At 38.1% G+C, this 15356-nt stretch overlaps 1 protein-coding gene across 2 annotated transcripts; it reads right to left on the bottom strand.

Annotated features, from left to right (window-relative positions):
- Nucleotides 1–226: 226 nt before the first annotated feature.
- On the bottom strand, nucleotides 227–14979 carry LOC135706561 (probable inactive serine/threonine-protein kinase scy2). 2 transcript variants are annotated; one of them, XM_065228211.1, is made up of 3 exons: nucleotides 14702–14979; nucleotides 9442–9639; nucleotides 227–3123 (listed from the first exon to the last, which is right to left on the bottom strand). In XM_065228211.1, exons 1-3 carry the CDS (start codon nucleotides 14702–14704, stop codon nucleotides 1993–1995), a joined length of 1332 nt encoding a protein of 443 aa, XP_065084283.1. In that variant the 5' UTR covers nucleotides 14705–14979; the 3' UTR covers nucleotides 227–1992. The 2 variants fall into 2 exon arrangements, with proteins under 2 accessions (XP_065084283.1, XP_065084284.1); XM_065228212.1 differs by lacking the exon at nucleotides 14702–14979 and adding an exon at nucleotides 9934–10305.
- Between the last annotated feature and the right edge of the window lie 377 nt (nucleotides 14980–15356).

The raw sequence follows: 15356 nt of genomic DNA, 5'->3' as shown, positions 1-15356 counted from the left end.
TGTTTTATACGATCCTCTCAATAGGACGCTGCTATTATAAATACTCACTATTCATTAGACGGTTTTTACTCGATATAATTAAATATTTTTTTCGTTTAACAAAACAAATAACACGCTCAATTCAAGTTACTCGATCGATTCTTTTTTGGTAGAATAAAATAGTAAACGGATATCCCTTTTAAGCTTTCAATAAATTTCCGATTTAAGAAACGCTTTCAGTCCTTGCGTGGAGCAAATTAAAAAGATGCCATCTAGTTGTTGTTTTTGAAACGTTTTTTTTTAAAGTCTATTAATAATTTCAGAAACTGACGTTTTTTTTCTATCCTAAGTCTACAATCCTTCGGAAATGTACACATTTGCTTTGTATTGAATTTTGTCCCTATCAGCTAATATGACTTTTACTTAAAATCTTTCTACAAACTCCTAGCACACGAATGATTCAGATTGGCAGATAAAAAGGAAAACGAAGAAAAATTATATATAAAGAAAAAAAAAATCGTGCATCCCACAATCAATCAAATTGGAAGCTTGGTTCGTTCTCTCTCTCTCTCTCTCTTGTTCCCCCGTTGAGATAGTTATTGTGTTGCTCAGCTTTATACTGTGTGAGTAGTGGTGGTACTACGCGAATGCAGTGAGTATTGTTTGCTCTAGATTTCTCCCTTATTTTACTTTCCGACTAAATATCAAAAAGAAAGAAAAAAAAAAACACAATTTCATCGTAAACTACTAGATTTTGGCATTTTGTCATTTAACTGCTTGTTGTTTTGTATCTAAGTTGCTGCCTTCTGTTTTTTTTTTTAAGAGTTGGTCTTTGAAACACTTTTCTCTTTCTTTGTTAGAATCCCTGAAAATGGCAAGTAAGCTGAAATCTCACTATGATTCTGCTTCCAGCAGAACACACATTCGCCTGTGTGTGTGCATGTAAGTGTGTGCGTTTCCTCGAATCAATTTGCGACGGAAACGGTCGAAATGAACTAACGATTAATTAACTAGGTACACATTCATTGTTCGGGTGGTGGCCAATATGACTCTTGAACGGTTGATTTTTGATTTCATTGATTTCAAAATAAAAGGTGCATCGTTTTGCTTCAAAACTTATACGCACACACTTGCTTCGTCTAGCTCTCTTCGTGATAAAATTTTTCCTTTATTTATCTTTACCGATTTTTGCCTATACCGTACATTCAAAACTATATTACTAATAAAGCGCGCAAAAAAGCCACGGGATGGAAACATTATTTTCTGTCTTTATCTAAAGGCTGTGCCCTAAATTTTTAACCTACAGTTTTTCGGTTCGTTTTTTTTTTGCGTTTCGATCTTAATCCAACTGATTGACTATGAGATCCTTTCCTCTGTCTAGTAGTATAAATTCTCTATCATCATATTTCCAGTAAAAAAAATAATAATAGGGCGACATTCGATCGATACATCCGTTGCTGCCTTCTTGATGCTTGGAAAAATTAAAAAAAAATGGTAGAACAAATAAATTGAATCTAATATTTAGGAGCTCGATCTAGCATGAATTTTGCTTGGAAATACAATCGACATCAATACCAATAATAAATAACTAAAATTCAACATTGATTTCTTATGCAAAGTCAATTATTCTAAAATATATATAAATGTATGCTTGCGTGTTTGTATGTAAAATAATTACAACGGATTTTGTTGGCTTGCTTTTAAATATCCTGAAGTTAAAAATAAAACTGTAATGTGTTGATCTAGATAGCAACCTCTCGTTCCACTGCATTCGTAATTTGCGTCGGTTGGGCTGGTCAAGCCGGTTTCTTACAACACTGATTTTTGGAAGGATTCGTCAGGCTCAAAGGAACTATGTTACGTCCGGACACTAGGTGCTTAGCTCTCGCGCACGATCTATCTATGTGATAACGAAGACGATGATGAAGAGGCCACACAATGGCGCGCTGAATTTTGACAATCTAACGAGGACACCGATTACTTCCTCGGTGTATACTGGAATTACGGAATTCTTTAGTTCATCATGGCCTTGTAGTAAGCAAACATGTTGTTGTTGTTATTGTTGTTGTTTTTTCCATTGAAATTGCCGTTGAAGTTCAGCATGTTCTGTCCTGCCATAGCCGTGGCGGCAGCGACCGCTGCGGACGCGTTGAATCCGCCCGAACCGTTACCATTTCCACTACCGAAACGCATCTGTTGGTTCTTTGAGAGCAGATGTTGCTGCTGTTGTTGTTGGAATTGGTAGTTACCGTAAGGAGTGTTGAACTTGCTGCTGTTGTTGCTGTTGTTAGATGTACCGAAGCTCTGTTGATATGATTTATGGTTATTGTACGTGCTGGTGCTGCTGTTGAGGAAATTGCCGCTACTGTTGCTGCGGTTGGAATCCCTTCCAAAGAGACTAGTGGCATTGTTGCTTCGGAAATACTGACTGCCATTGTTGTTGTTGTTGTTGTTGTTGTTACCACCCCCGAATGTTTTGTTAAATGCACTGGCCGCAACGTTAAGACCCAATTTACTCCTACTTGAAATACTATCGTAATTGTTGAAGCTGTTCCACTGGAACGGCTGCTGCTGTTGTAGTTGTGTCTGATGTTGCTGTTGGACCGTCGTTGCCCAGTTGGTTTGACCAATGGGCGTTGTCACCCCTCCGCTTGTCGGTGATGTTCCATTTACCGGATATCGAAAATCACAACATTTACAGTTAACCATAGTGTACTCCTGGATGTGTCCGTTCGCTCCCAAGCGATGATACTGGGAGCGATTGTCCAGAAAGAAATGGATATTATCGTTCTCCGGCAGCTGAGCGAATTGCAAACGGAAGTGACCTGGCGAAGTTAGGTTGTCCATAAGGTTAAGCACATTACGACCACCGATTACGACTTTGACCTCCTTCGGAACGGTCGGTTGCGGTTCGGGCAAATCATCAACTGGGGTCGATTCCTCCGAGCTGTTGCAATCACTGCTGATACTATCCGTCGACGAAAGCGAGGAACGGGTCGACGAGCAGCCTGACGATTTATTTTCGGTGGCTTCCGGAGCGGCGATAATCGTGTCGGAATCGATCGTCGAAGACGGTGGCAGCGGAGAGCTGGCCGTTGGTCTTTCCACTTCTTCCGTTGGTGTAGTTGGTGGCGAGGCCGGTTTCTGCGGATTTCATGTCAAAAGTGCCGTAAGCAAAAGGTAGATCATGCTGCAGAAATCATGCCACGCTCAGAGATTTGGTTGGATACCTATTTGATATTTTTTAATGGCCGGAATAAACTTCTAAGTAGACCATTCAAGCATTCCATGGCTTTGTCTCCATAAGACCAACGCGACAAAGTCATGGATCATGCAAAAAAAATCCCTTTAGAGCACTTCTATGGACCACGTGGTCGGTTTGTGTTTAATGGTGAACAACTGGAATAGGTATAAATACGCATACACATTTTCAGGGTGTCGATTTTTATTTTTATTGTTATCGAGAGTTTAACCAACTGTGGTCTTAATACGGTTGGGCTCTCCCTGTAATACACAATACTGAAAGACTCGAGCTATGGTGCTCACTAGGTAGCTGTAACTTTTAACCTCGTATTACAATTACTTAATCGGGAACATGTGGATACGACAACATCAGTCAAGACAAAGCTTTGAACATAATTTACAGTCATATTGAAAATACCGTAGACCCCCGTTAATCTGCACATCATTGCGTGCATATTAACTTCTGGTAACCGTATTGAACATCAGGAGAGCTTATTTTTAATAATAATACAAGCTCAATCTGGGGCCTCCCTTAGCTCAGTCGGTAAAGGCGCAGCTACAAAGCAAAACCATGCTAGAGGTGGCTGGGTTCAATTCCCGGTCCGGTCTAGGAATTTTTCGGGTTGGAAAAATTTCTCGACTTCCCTGGGCATAGAAGTATGATTGGACTTGCCACACAATTATACCAATGCAAAAATGATACAGGCATCGAAAGCTCTCAATTAATAACTGTGGAAGTGCATCTAGAACACTAAGTTGAGAGCACGCAATAAGCTAATATGCGATATGCAATAAGCTTGAAATGCGAAGAAGAAGAAGACAAGCTCAATCTCTATCCCAAAACGAATAAAATGTCACCCAAATGTCCAATGCAATTTAAGCTGACCGGCACAAACAATAATTCAGGGTGAATTATGAACTAAGCATGTACCAATTAGAAGCTATAAAATCTGCCTACATGATACATACTACAGCAGCGCTGCCCAACGCGCGGCCTGTGGGCCAGCCGTGGTCTCTGGATCTCAGCAATGATATCATTCTAGTACAATTCTCGCGTCACTTTTCAAATAGACCAATGGTACATGGTACATGGCCATTTTGAAATATCGAAGTTGAAGTTCGGCAGATTATTATTTTAACTGTTTAGAAACAATACATTTTGCAATACTATTTTTAATCATCTTCTTCTTCGCATTTCAAGCTTATTGCATATCGCATATTAGCTTATTGCGTGGTCTCAACCCAGGCAACCAGAATGCACGTATATTCAAAGTAGTTTCTGTGATATACAAACATATATACAAACAATCAAATCGTATAGAATGCAAAAAAGGGCTTATACCTACAAAAGTGGAGGCCATATACGTACAAATTTTAATTTCTTATTAAACGAGTTGATTTGGCATCATATACGATTTAATCTGCCATAACAAATTCAATTTGAAAAGCCTTACGATGTAATCCGATTTAATTTGTGGTACAGTACGATGGAAAAATGATTAATCGCATATAAGTCGCAAATTTGCATTCTATACGATTTAACTTAAACACAATGCGATGTATGTCATACTTATATGCGATGTTGACTTAAACTGTAGTTATTTACGATACTCTCTGTACATTGTTATGCGACTTCTGGTTGTCTGGGAACTTAGTGTTCTAGATTCACTTCCACAGTTATTAATTAAGAGCTTTCGATGCCTGTACCATTTTTGCATTGCTATAATTTTGTGGCAAGTCCAATCATACTTCTATGCCAGGGAAGTCGAGAAATTTTCCAACCCGAAAAATTCCTAGACCGGACCGGGAATCGAACCCAGCCACCTTCAGCATGGTCTTGCTTTGTAGCTGCGCCTTTACCGACTGAGCTTAGGGAGGCCCCAATACTAATACTATTTTTAATGTAGTCAGTGAATAATAACGTTGAAAATTCAGTAGAAACGGTAAAATCACAATTTACTTTGAATTTCATGCTACAATATAGAAAAAAAAACTTTATAAGACGTTTTGACTAGCCAAGTTGTACATGGGACACGTTACATTCGACGATTTTTCTCAATGACATAATCAATGAGACGTTTTGTTCTGCATGATACTAGATTCCCTTTCACAGATTTCAGAGTAGAGTACCTAACTTTAGGTTAGGCCTCGCCTTTAGAAAATGAGCACCAATCATGTTTTTTCCGTGTTGGGTATATTCACCACTGCGATCATTACTTTGATCTATTGTGATATTCCCCGTTTTTATATTGCTTTATCAGTTATGTCGTATCACTATTTTGTTAAACGACCGACTTAGACTGACCAAAAGCATTTTTCCAGCCAGGAAAAATACGCCTTTTATTGAAGACTGCTGCACAAGAGCATAGCAGGTGTTCAGAGTCTTCCTTTTCTATGCCACAGAATAGACACATATCCTCTTGAAGTTTTCCTATTAACTTCAAATGATATTTACATGGACAATGTCCTGTTATCAAACCAGTATAGACACTGAGGTCTTTCTTTGATAACTCAAGAATTTTGCTAGTCACTGAAATGTTCGGAACTATGAACCGGTTCGACTACCTAGCAATGGAAGTGTTGTTCCAATTGGTCTTCACTTTTATTTTTTTTTTCCATTTCTTGATCTCCATTTTAAGAGAACAAGTAGAAACTCCACAGAATGGTTCTGGTCCTATGAATTGTTGAAATGATCGCCTGGCTAACGTGTCGGCTTTTTATTCCCTTCAATTCCACAGTGGCCAGGAACCCAATATAGGTTTACTTGGTTTTGACAGGCCCATTTTTGAAGTGACATTGCACATTCCCATACGAGTTTTGAATTGCATGTTGCTGTTTTTAAAGCATTTAATGCTGCATGACTATCAGACATAATGCAGATATTCGAATCAGTGGTGTCGCGTAGCCTCACTTTTTACCTGTTCAACAACTTTGAAAACGTTATTTGGGATCATGTTTACATTCAAATCCGTTTCAAAAGATACAGGCTATTCTAGTTTCGCTGAATTGTATGCATTGGAAGTAATATTTTTTATTTGTTTACGTTTTGAGAGTTGTTGAACAGGTCGATTGAGGTTAGGGCGACGCCACTGATTCGAATGTTTATAATTTCTGCGCAAGCATATTACCATATATTACATAGCATTCAAGAATTGCTTGAATTTCTGCTTGGAACACGGTTGGCCAGTAACCCCTGCTCCCACACGATTGTTCAATCTTGAACCGTCTGTATATGTCCCCCACTTTCCCAAACAATACGATCAAATTCTGCTGCATTGTACAAACGATCGAACTTATATTTTTTCTCCATCCAGTCTTCATTTTTTAATACGAGAGAATCAATATCAAACATTTTTTAAATACTAAGGTGTCCTGTAAGATCACCTTCAAGGAAGTACTTTGTTCGTTGAACCCTTAAAGCACTCCTTTCAGCTTCTAATTGGATAAATTGATGCAACGGAAGCAGATAAAGTAGAGCATACTCGGTGTGCTGTTCATCGCACCAGTTATTGAGAGAGTAGCAAGTCTTTGCAGTCTCCCTAGCTTCTGGGCTGATTTTTCATTAGTTTTCGGCCACCAAACCAATGATGCGTAGGATATTCTGGGTCTCACAATCGTCAAATAAATCCAGTGGATCATTTTTGGTTTTAGGCCCCTTTTCCTACCAAAAATTTTCTTACTTATCCAAAGAGCATTTATTGCCTTATTAACAACCTGCTCTATATGTGAATTCCAGTTGAGTTTACTGTCAAGAATGACTCCCAGATACTTGACTGTTCGTGAAAGTTCTAAAGAAGTGTGTTTCAATTTTAAGTTATTTATATAAAATTTCCTTTTCCGTGTGAACGGTACTATAGTGGTCTTAGAAGGGTTTACAAGACGAAACATAATTTAAAGCAGTTTGCATTCTATTTGAAATTACATTATCAAATTTTCCTCGTACTATTATGACTATGTCATCTGCAAAGCCAATTATCTTGAAGTTTTTGAGAAGTCCGTCAACTATTAAAGACCATAAAAGAGGCGAAAGAACACCTCCTTGAGGATACTTTTTACAGTTATAATTGTTATGGATGAGCTTCCAAGATTTGCCAAGATTTCTCTTTTAGAAAGCATCTCATTAATCCACCTAACGATGCTTTTGTCGAATCCACGCTTCAACATATTGTTTTTCATGGAGTTATCAAATGCATTATCAAATGCTTTTGTCGAATCCACGCTTCAACATATTGTTTTTCATGGAGTTATCAGATGCATTATCAAATGCTCCTTCAATATCAATGAACGCTGCTAGTGACATTTCTTTTGATTCGAAAGATTTTTCTAGTTTTGTAACAAGCGTGTTACGTGTTTAGGTCCCGAACAGAGGAAAAAAAATATATATATAACCTTTACTTGACGCCAAGTCCCCACACGATTACTTTTATTGACAATAATCGTATTGTCAATACATTCTATATTGACGTCAATATATCGAGATTGACAATATTTCTGAATTCACATCATCAATATTATTGTCAATAATTCCCCTTCGCGTCAATATATTGATGCGTGTGGGGTTTGCTTTACACCCCTATTCTGTATTTCGTTTCGAACGAAATTCTCTTACAAAAAAATATTTTTTTGTATGAGAATTTCGTTCGAAACGAAATACAGAATAGGGGTGTTAAGCTTGCTCTAAACAAGCCTGTTAGAATGGGTGTCAAAGTTCCTTTTCCTTTCTGAAGCAGTACTGGAAAAATTCTGCCCCTACCTGGTGATTTGAAAGGTGCAAAACAATCAATCGCCCATTCGACTCGTTTTTCTGTAAAAATTCTATTGGCCAGATTACGAGCGTCTTTCCTGGCAATTTTTGATCTCTGAACTTCCGTTCTGATTTTTTCAGAGCCAGTTTGCGCTGCACGTGTATGTTGGTCTTCAATTTATGTTGGTAATTGAACATGGAAAGTGTGTTTTCATCATTGTTTCTAATGTTTCTTCCACATACCAATCATGTAAGGCAGTCCAATGACCGAAGTAACAATCAGGTACCCATCATTTCAAACTGTACATTGGACATTATTATTTTAAATAAATTAAAGAAAATTTGGATGGTTGTTTTAGTATCACATACAATGATAGAAGAGCAATAGTTTGTTTACATGTGTTACTTAGGACCTTTTGAAAAGTGACGCAGTTGGCTAAACTTAAGAAAATTATCACTAATCATACAAAAGTCAGTAAAAGATGATATTTGATTGTTTTTAAGAACTCTATTCCTAAGTTTATCAAAATAAAATTCCAGCACGAAGTAGAAACATTGTTTGACATGTTACAAACGAAACGAAAAATAAAAGTTAATTCTTATTACAGAGAGGATTTTTTCGTTTGGCTTATTTTCATCAATGTTTCGGTAGTTATTGGATATTTCTTAATTAGTTTTGGAACGTTGCATCTTAGGATCATTGATTAGAGGTAAGTATGTGCAGTTTTACCCTAATCAAATGCTTGACTGACATAATTAAAGGAACAGTCCATGCAGACTGCGTCGCGAACATTCTTTTAATTAATTTAAATTTTCTTCAGTAGTCGACATCCTGATTTTTAAAAATGTGTATGCATAGATATACTCCGTAAAGGGTTTAGGTACGAAGATTCCAAAAAGTTCATTATGTACCAATGTATTACATTTACAAGCCTTGACTATCTTTCCATTCTTCAATACCATATCCCAGTTAGGAAACCTTGAGAACCGGTGGTTGAAAAAATGTTGTGAGCTAGTGTTAGAATAGTCTAAATTGAGTTCTACAATCGAGACATTTCAATCATTTTCATTGAATTGGAGAATATGACAGTGAAGTCATTTTCTTCATCAGATTGCTGTGTTAAAATATCTGACGTGCAGATTTGAGTTAAAATGCCAGCAAAGCATATTTTCAAACTAGATTCCCAAATTAAGAGATAGTGCTCTTGCTTGATCTAGATAGGACTGGGTGCACATGCTTCTGTCAAGAAGCCATCTTTTTGATACATATTAGGTTGCTTCCTCAGACCTTACCGAAGCAGATATGGTAGGAGTAATTTCAGATACTCGTATGGGTTGCAGATTAACACTAGCTCGAGAATCACACCCAAGGCGGGTAAATGGATATACGAATTCATTCGGAAAGAGTGTACCACAAGTGTCGCCAGAATAGCCTGATGTACACAACACCTACATTGCTTCCTTATCACACCTACCTTAATCTCATCAGAATCCAGAGAGCTGACGCCACTCGATTCGCTGCCAACGGGCGAGACCAGTTGCTTCTTACCGTGGTTTCCGGCCGTGGCAACACCAAGGCAATCGACGCTGAGTGGTGAAATCGGCGACAGAAGTCCGAAGCCGTCCATCAGATCTCCGACGGTCGTCAGCGGAACAGCAATATTCAACGCCATCTAGAAACGCCGAGAAGGAAAAAAAAAAAAAAAAACTGCACTTTAGTATGCGCCCTATATTTTACCGACCTTCACTATTTCGTGGGACACTTTATTCAATTAATTTTTCTCGAGGCCACCACAACGAACAAAAAACGTAAATTCGCCATTTTTGCATCACTCTTTTTTTTTTTGCTTTCTTATCATCTCCCAGATTGCTATTTTTTTTCTTTTCATTTGTACAAGCGAAAATCACTACCTACTGATAAGCAACCCTATAAAATAGCTATAGTGGATAGTCAAAACACGGTTCACCTTTTGTTTTCGCCACTTTTTGGCAGATGATTATCGAATGTGAACACCAAGGAACAACTCTGCAGTTTCCGTAATCGTATTCGCAAATGTTCTGCATCCAGTAGAAGAACAGAAAAAGTCGCACAATTAGGTAGAAAAATAAAATAAAAATAGCGATGATTACGTTGGCAAGTTCACGACAGAACAAGATGAGGAGCTGCTCACTAAACAACAGTACGCCACTCTTCTGTGCGGGTCAGCGAAGTGAGTTCGTGATGTGTGGGGTTTTTCACTCGGTTGCTTTGGTGTGACAGCTCGCCTCCTGATTTTGCTCTCTCTCTCTCTCACTACGAACTGGCCAGTGTTGCCACAATTAAGGTAAAGGTTTATGGAATCAATCCACTTCGCGTTTTCACTGGCACTGGCCATTCAGAAGTCATAGAGAAGTGAAAATTAAATGAGATGCTTGCTTCTCTGCAGCAGACATGCAGATTCATTTTGAGTTTGGTCCATTCCCTACTAAACATAACCATACAAGAGAGCTTAACGACGTGTTCGGCGTATCATCCAAACCATTTGTGGGATGGTTTACCCATCCGGGATAGACTTCGTTTATGGTATTTGTTTATTAGGATTAGGAGATCACCAGATGGGTTCCTGTGAAATTACGAAGTGGTAAAACAAATTGTATGGAAACTGGATTCCATCAACAGTGTCAATAGTGTATTTAAAAAAAATATCTGCACATCTGTATTAACAATCAATACCAAACTATCGATTTAAAATTTGCTCACGACTTGACTAGCCTATTGGTCCCAAGCAAATCGATTAACGTATCCCATGCTAGTTGAAATTCTAGTACGAGGGGTACATCGATTAGCTTGGAACCGATGATAGTACCAGAGTTGAGCCGAAAATTTGAGCACTTTTCTTTGGGACCTAGGGTTACCTCTATTACCCCGTTAGTTGGCCTGTAGCCCACCAAAATCGAAGTCAAACTTCATTTCTGTCAGTGCTAATTCCTATTCGAGGGGTTCATGGATGAACAATTTGGATAATTGTTAAACGATTTTGACGATAAAAAACAATTAGAGTATCCCTCAACCAATTCTCAGCTATGACAGCTCAGCCCAACTGACGAAAGTCTTGCACTAAGTGGGCCATGGGTTCCGCCAAACTAGAGAAAGTTGACTGTATTTGATAGACTTAAATGTCGTAAACCCAACTCAATGGAGCCATGTTACTCAGCTACAAAAAGTATTAAAAAACACATATTATTATGAGTTTTTTTTTCCCTGGGCGACGGCTTGATTGCGTTTTTCACCCATGCTTGCAACTTCCTTCTTTCCAGCATCATTCTTTGTTCCTCAGTATCTCTATTGTGTTGTATCTTCCTTAATTCTCGAGCTTTTTTATAGACCATCAATCGCGTACTTGATTCGGGGTTTTTACTGCTGTTTCTGGACTTCGTTTTCCCTTGTTTATTAGCTAAATTTAAAATGAAATTAAATGGCTTGAGGAAAACAATTACATGGAGCCATTAAAGTGAACAAGCATCTACGGCCTGAACAGCTTGGATAACAATAATGTGTCTCAGAATTCAAGAAATTACCCTTTCTGTTACCAGGTGAATCTTTGTAATTGACGAAAAAATGAATGAGACTTTGACAAAGATTTTTTTGAGGATCAAGTCGATCATTGACTATGTGAAAAACAATTTTGTCAATATCGCGCAAAAGTCTGTCAATGACAATGACAAATCTCAGCACTGCCTCCAGCTCTTTCTTCGTTTCCTGATTGTTGTTGTCCAAATAAGCACCTTCCGCCACTGCACAAGCATACGTAATTCTGCTGCTGCTTTTCTTCGTCCTGGTGTTGCATCTTTGGTTCCGTCCGAGCTTTCCCCTTGGGGTCCTTCTAGCAAAAGGAAGCGCATTTATCCTTATTACCGCCATAACATATATTCCCCTTCAGATCGAGGAAATGTAGCGAGATGGGAATTTCCTTTTTCACATCCATGTATACACACCTGTGTACATGTCGAAGCACATATCAGCTGAAAATTTCTCCCAGATGACACGCTTCACTTTCCCATATTTCCACAGCACTTACGCTAGCTCATTATCAGGAGGTGGTAAGCCATAGCCACATATTGAACGTATTTCCCAGCATGCGACATGCGTATCTCTACTGTTTTTCCATTCGAATAATGGAAAATTAAATCTTCCGAGTTGCATCGATTTTTCCGATTTAAACTTTATGAAAAGTTCTTTTCCCTCCTCAATCCGATAAGCTGTTTCCATTTGAACCGGGTCCGCGTCTGGTGATTTCACGAAATTGACAATTTCGCTCATGTGTGGTCATTCACCTCCATTACTGAAGCTGAACTTGATAGAACTCTTTATTTCACACATATCACTTCGAACGGCAGCGACAAAAGCGACCGAGCTGCTGGCAGTGGATAAAACAAAGCTATTGACTTTTCCGACGTTTAAAACACGCACACTTCCAAAATTTCATTTTCAATTGTTTTTTGTTATCCTCACTTTCGCCCTAGCAAAAAAGCTTGTTTGTTATTGTTATTCGCACTTGCGGACCATCAATACTCGCGCATATAGAAAAGACTAAAGAGCCTTAATTTATAAAGAGACGACATGTCAACATTGAAACAATTGGATTATCTGTCAAAGTCATAAGAAAAGTCATTCCAATCGAGCAGAAGACCTGTCAAATGGATAAGATGTCGTCTCTTCATAAATGCAGGCTCTTTAGAAAAGACTATACACTCATAACATTCGACACATTTTTAATGGCTAATTTCCATGTAAAATTCCACATGATTTTCATGTGTCCACACATAAACAGAATCCACGCAGAAGTACACATAAAATGTATGAGTCAAATGAATTGGCGTTGACGGCACCGTCGAAAAATTTGCTCTTCCAGCAAATGTAGAAAGTTTCTTATGGGCATTTTCTGTGGAGTGAAAGGATAGTACAAAGTCCGCCATGTTTCACGCACAGTCTGACGTTTGCTTATGGATTTTCCCATAGGAGTAAAGAGCTACAGAGTCGCCGTCATCGCCAATAGTATGTGTGGTTACAAATGGCTTTTATGTGTACATATAATATAATATATTATTAAGTCCGACACATAGGTACATATCATTTGTTTATCACATTGCAAAAATTCATGTGCGGGAAACAATAAAAAAATCATTGAATTTTTCTTAGTGTACAATATTGGTCATCAAATACAGGCTATCGCGTGGTTCACACCGAAAAAAATAATCAACAGCTGCTGTCGACAGCTGAGGGGCAACTAATTGCAGAATTTGAACAAACAAGTATAAATAAACCAAATGAACAACAAAGTGCATCAGCATGTAAATTTTCAATTAAGCTTTTAACCTATTTAAAGTTGAAAATAGTAAACGAACATGAGACCAATACATGAATAGGCTACAGAAAGCGTACACGTTGAATAAAGTGTATGGTTCGGCTCCGTAAAGGTAACGCGATTGAGGCTTCCAAATAAACAAACTAGATAAACAAATAAATAATCTGTATATGTTGCAAACCTTGGAGCTGACTGACTCGAACATGAGACATGAATTACCCATCGCCAATATTTTGTCTGTTGTAATTTTGAAACGAGTTTACAAAAAGGTTATTGTATGGAAATTACCTATTGTACATTAATAAATTGCACCATAATACGAAAGCAACTGTTTTATTAGTCTATGAAATTATTATGTAAAGCTTAATTACAGTGTAAGGTAAGTGATTTACCTTTTAAATAAGCGCAGTACAAAATCGCAAAAAAATAATATCAATGATAAAAGGTACCAATAATATTCTAAATTCGTCTTCCTAATGTTACACATTATTTTGACATGACTTTAATTTAAATATCTAGGTATATTAGTTTATGTGCGCTAGGTATGCGAAGGCGGTTTCTTTTACATATTCACATTTTTGCGAACAGATCAACGATGTAAAATCTGAGGTTTTGGGAATATAACAAACCTATCGTGCGGCACCATACTCATCTATTTTTGATCGACGAGTGACTACGGTCCATACAAATTAAAAGAAAAATTGAATTAACAGTTGTCCACGCCCGGGAGAGGTCTAAAACCTTTCAAAATCAGTCTTCGAAGTTTATGAACAGCCCCTATGTGATGGATTCTTCTGAGAAAAAATATGTCAACTTTCTTGACAAAACATACTCAGGATTTGGACCCATCTATTACTGTAGTGAAACAAAAGGGGAATATGACGGTAAATATTAAAACACTAAATCAACCTCCTCGGGAGTTCAACAAGAAAAAACTGACTTGAAGTTATGATTTTTGAAACAAAAAATTAAACAAAAGAGGTATATGAAATAAAGGATGTTCAAAACTCTGAGAATTCAAAATATAAATCAATAAAAGAAAATAGGTTCAACAACTTACTTAATTGAAAAACGTACTTCTTAGCAATAAAAATCCTGACGTCAATAATGAAGGTATCGCAAACCCTGCGTTGGCGAGCTGCAGATCAGCCAGCAGCTTTTCTTCATCCACTCGTTGCCGAGATAATGCGCGTGAGCGTGAGTGAGAGCCAAAACAAGACAACCATCGAGAAGACGATGACGAGAAAAGAAAATAAAAATGGTCGCCTACTTCGTTCCATTTTTTCCATCATGCAAGAACCTACGGCGCCATTCAACACGTGTCCGGAATTTTGGCCACCGCTGAACCATTCCAGGGGACAATCCGAAACACCCGGTTACAACTACTCACCATTCAAAATCGCTTCGTTTCTGCCTACTTTTGTTGCGGATCGGGCCTGGCTTTTTGATCCTCGCACGTCCCTCGAACTCCAGTTTCTAGTATTTCTAGTGCCTTCGCAAGGAATTAAGAAAAACCTAGTTTTTAACACTTTCTTGCACTGCTCATAATTCGAAAGAGCTTTGGTTTAATGGAATCGAAACACCTTTTTTTATTGCTTTGCGAGGATTCACGCGATCCAGAACTATTTTTGTAGCGAACAGCGGATTTTGAAGTTGACGTACAATCTTTCGTCGCAGTTTCGACCACTGCTGGCCGATGTCAAGGAGAGAAAGTTTGGCAATGTAAGTTTGGCATCTCTTTCGTTCTCGTGGTATTCTAATGTATGTTGTGACGAGACGTCATGCATGCACATGCGCGAGAAAGCGTGAGAGTGAAAGAAACAGCGAGCTTTTTGCTGCCATACCATTCACTACTCTTCATCACTGGTTGGCAGGGTTGCAAGATATTATTTACATAATATACACTAGAAAATAAAACTACCCAAATTTGAGTTTAATGCACCTTTTCAAATATTACGTAAAACTACACCCAAAAAAATTATCACATATCTAACGGAAGAAATCCATGAGATTTTCACATATTTAAGATGAGGACGATGATAATA

This window comes from Ochlerotatus camptorhynchus, unplaced genomic scaffold (assembly GCF_037179485.1).
Source record: "Ochlerotatus camptorhynchus isolate MF236.1 unplaced genomic scaffold, CSIRO-AGI_Acam_v1.1 ptg000284l, whole genome shotgun sequence".
Classification (NCBI taxonomy): Eukaryota; Metazoa; Arthropoda; class Insecta; order Diptera; family Culicidae; genus Ochlerotatus; species Ochlerotatus camptorhynchus.
This window is presented reverse-complemented; position numbering and strand designations above follow the sequence as displayed.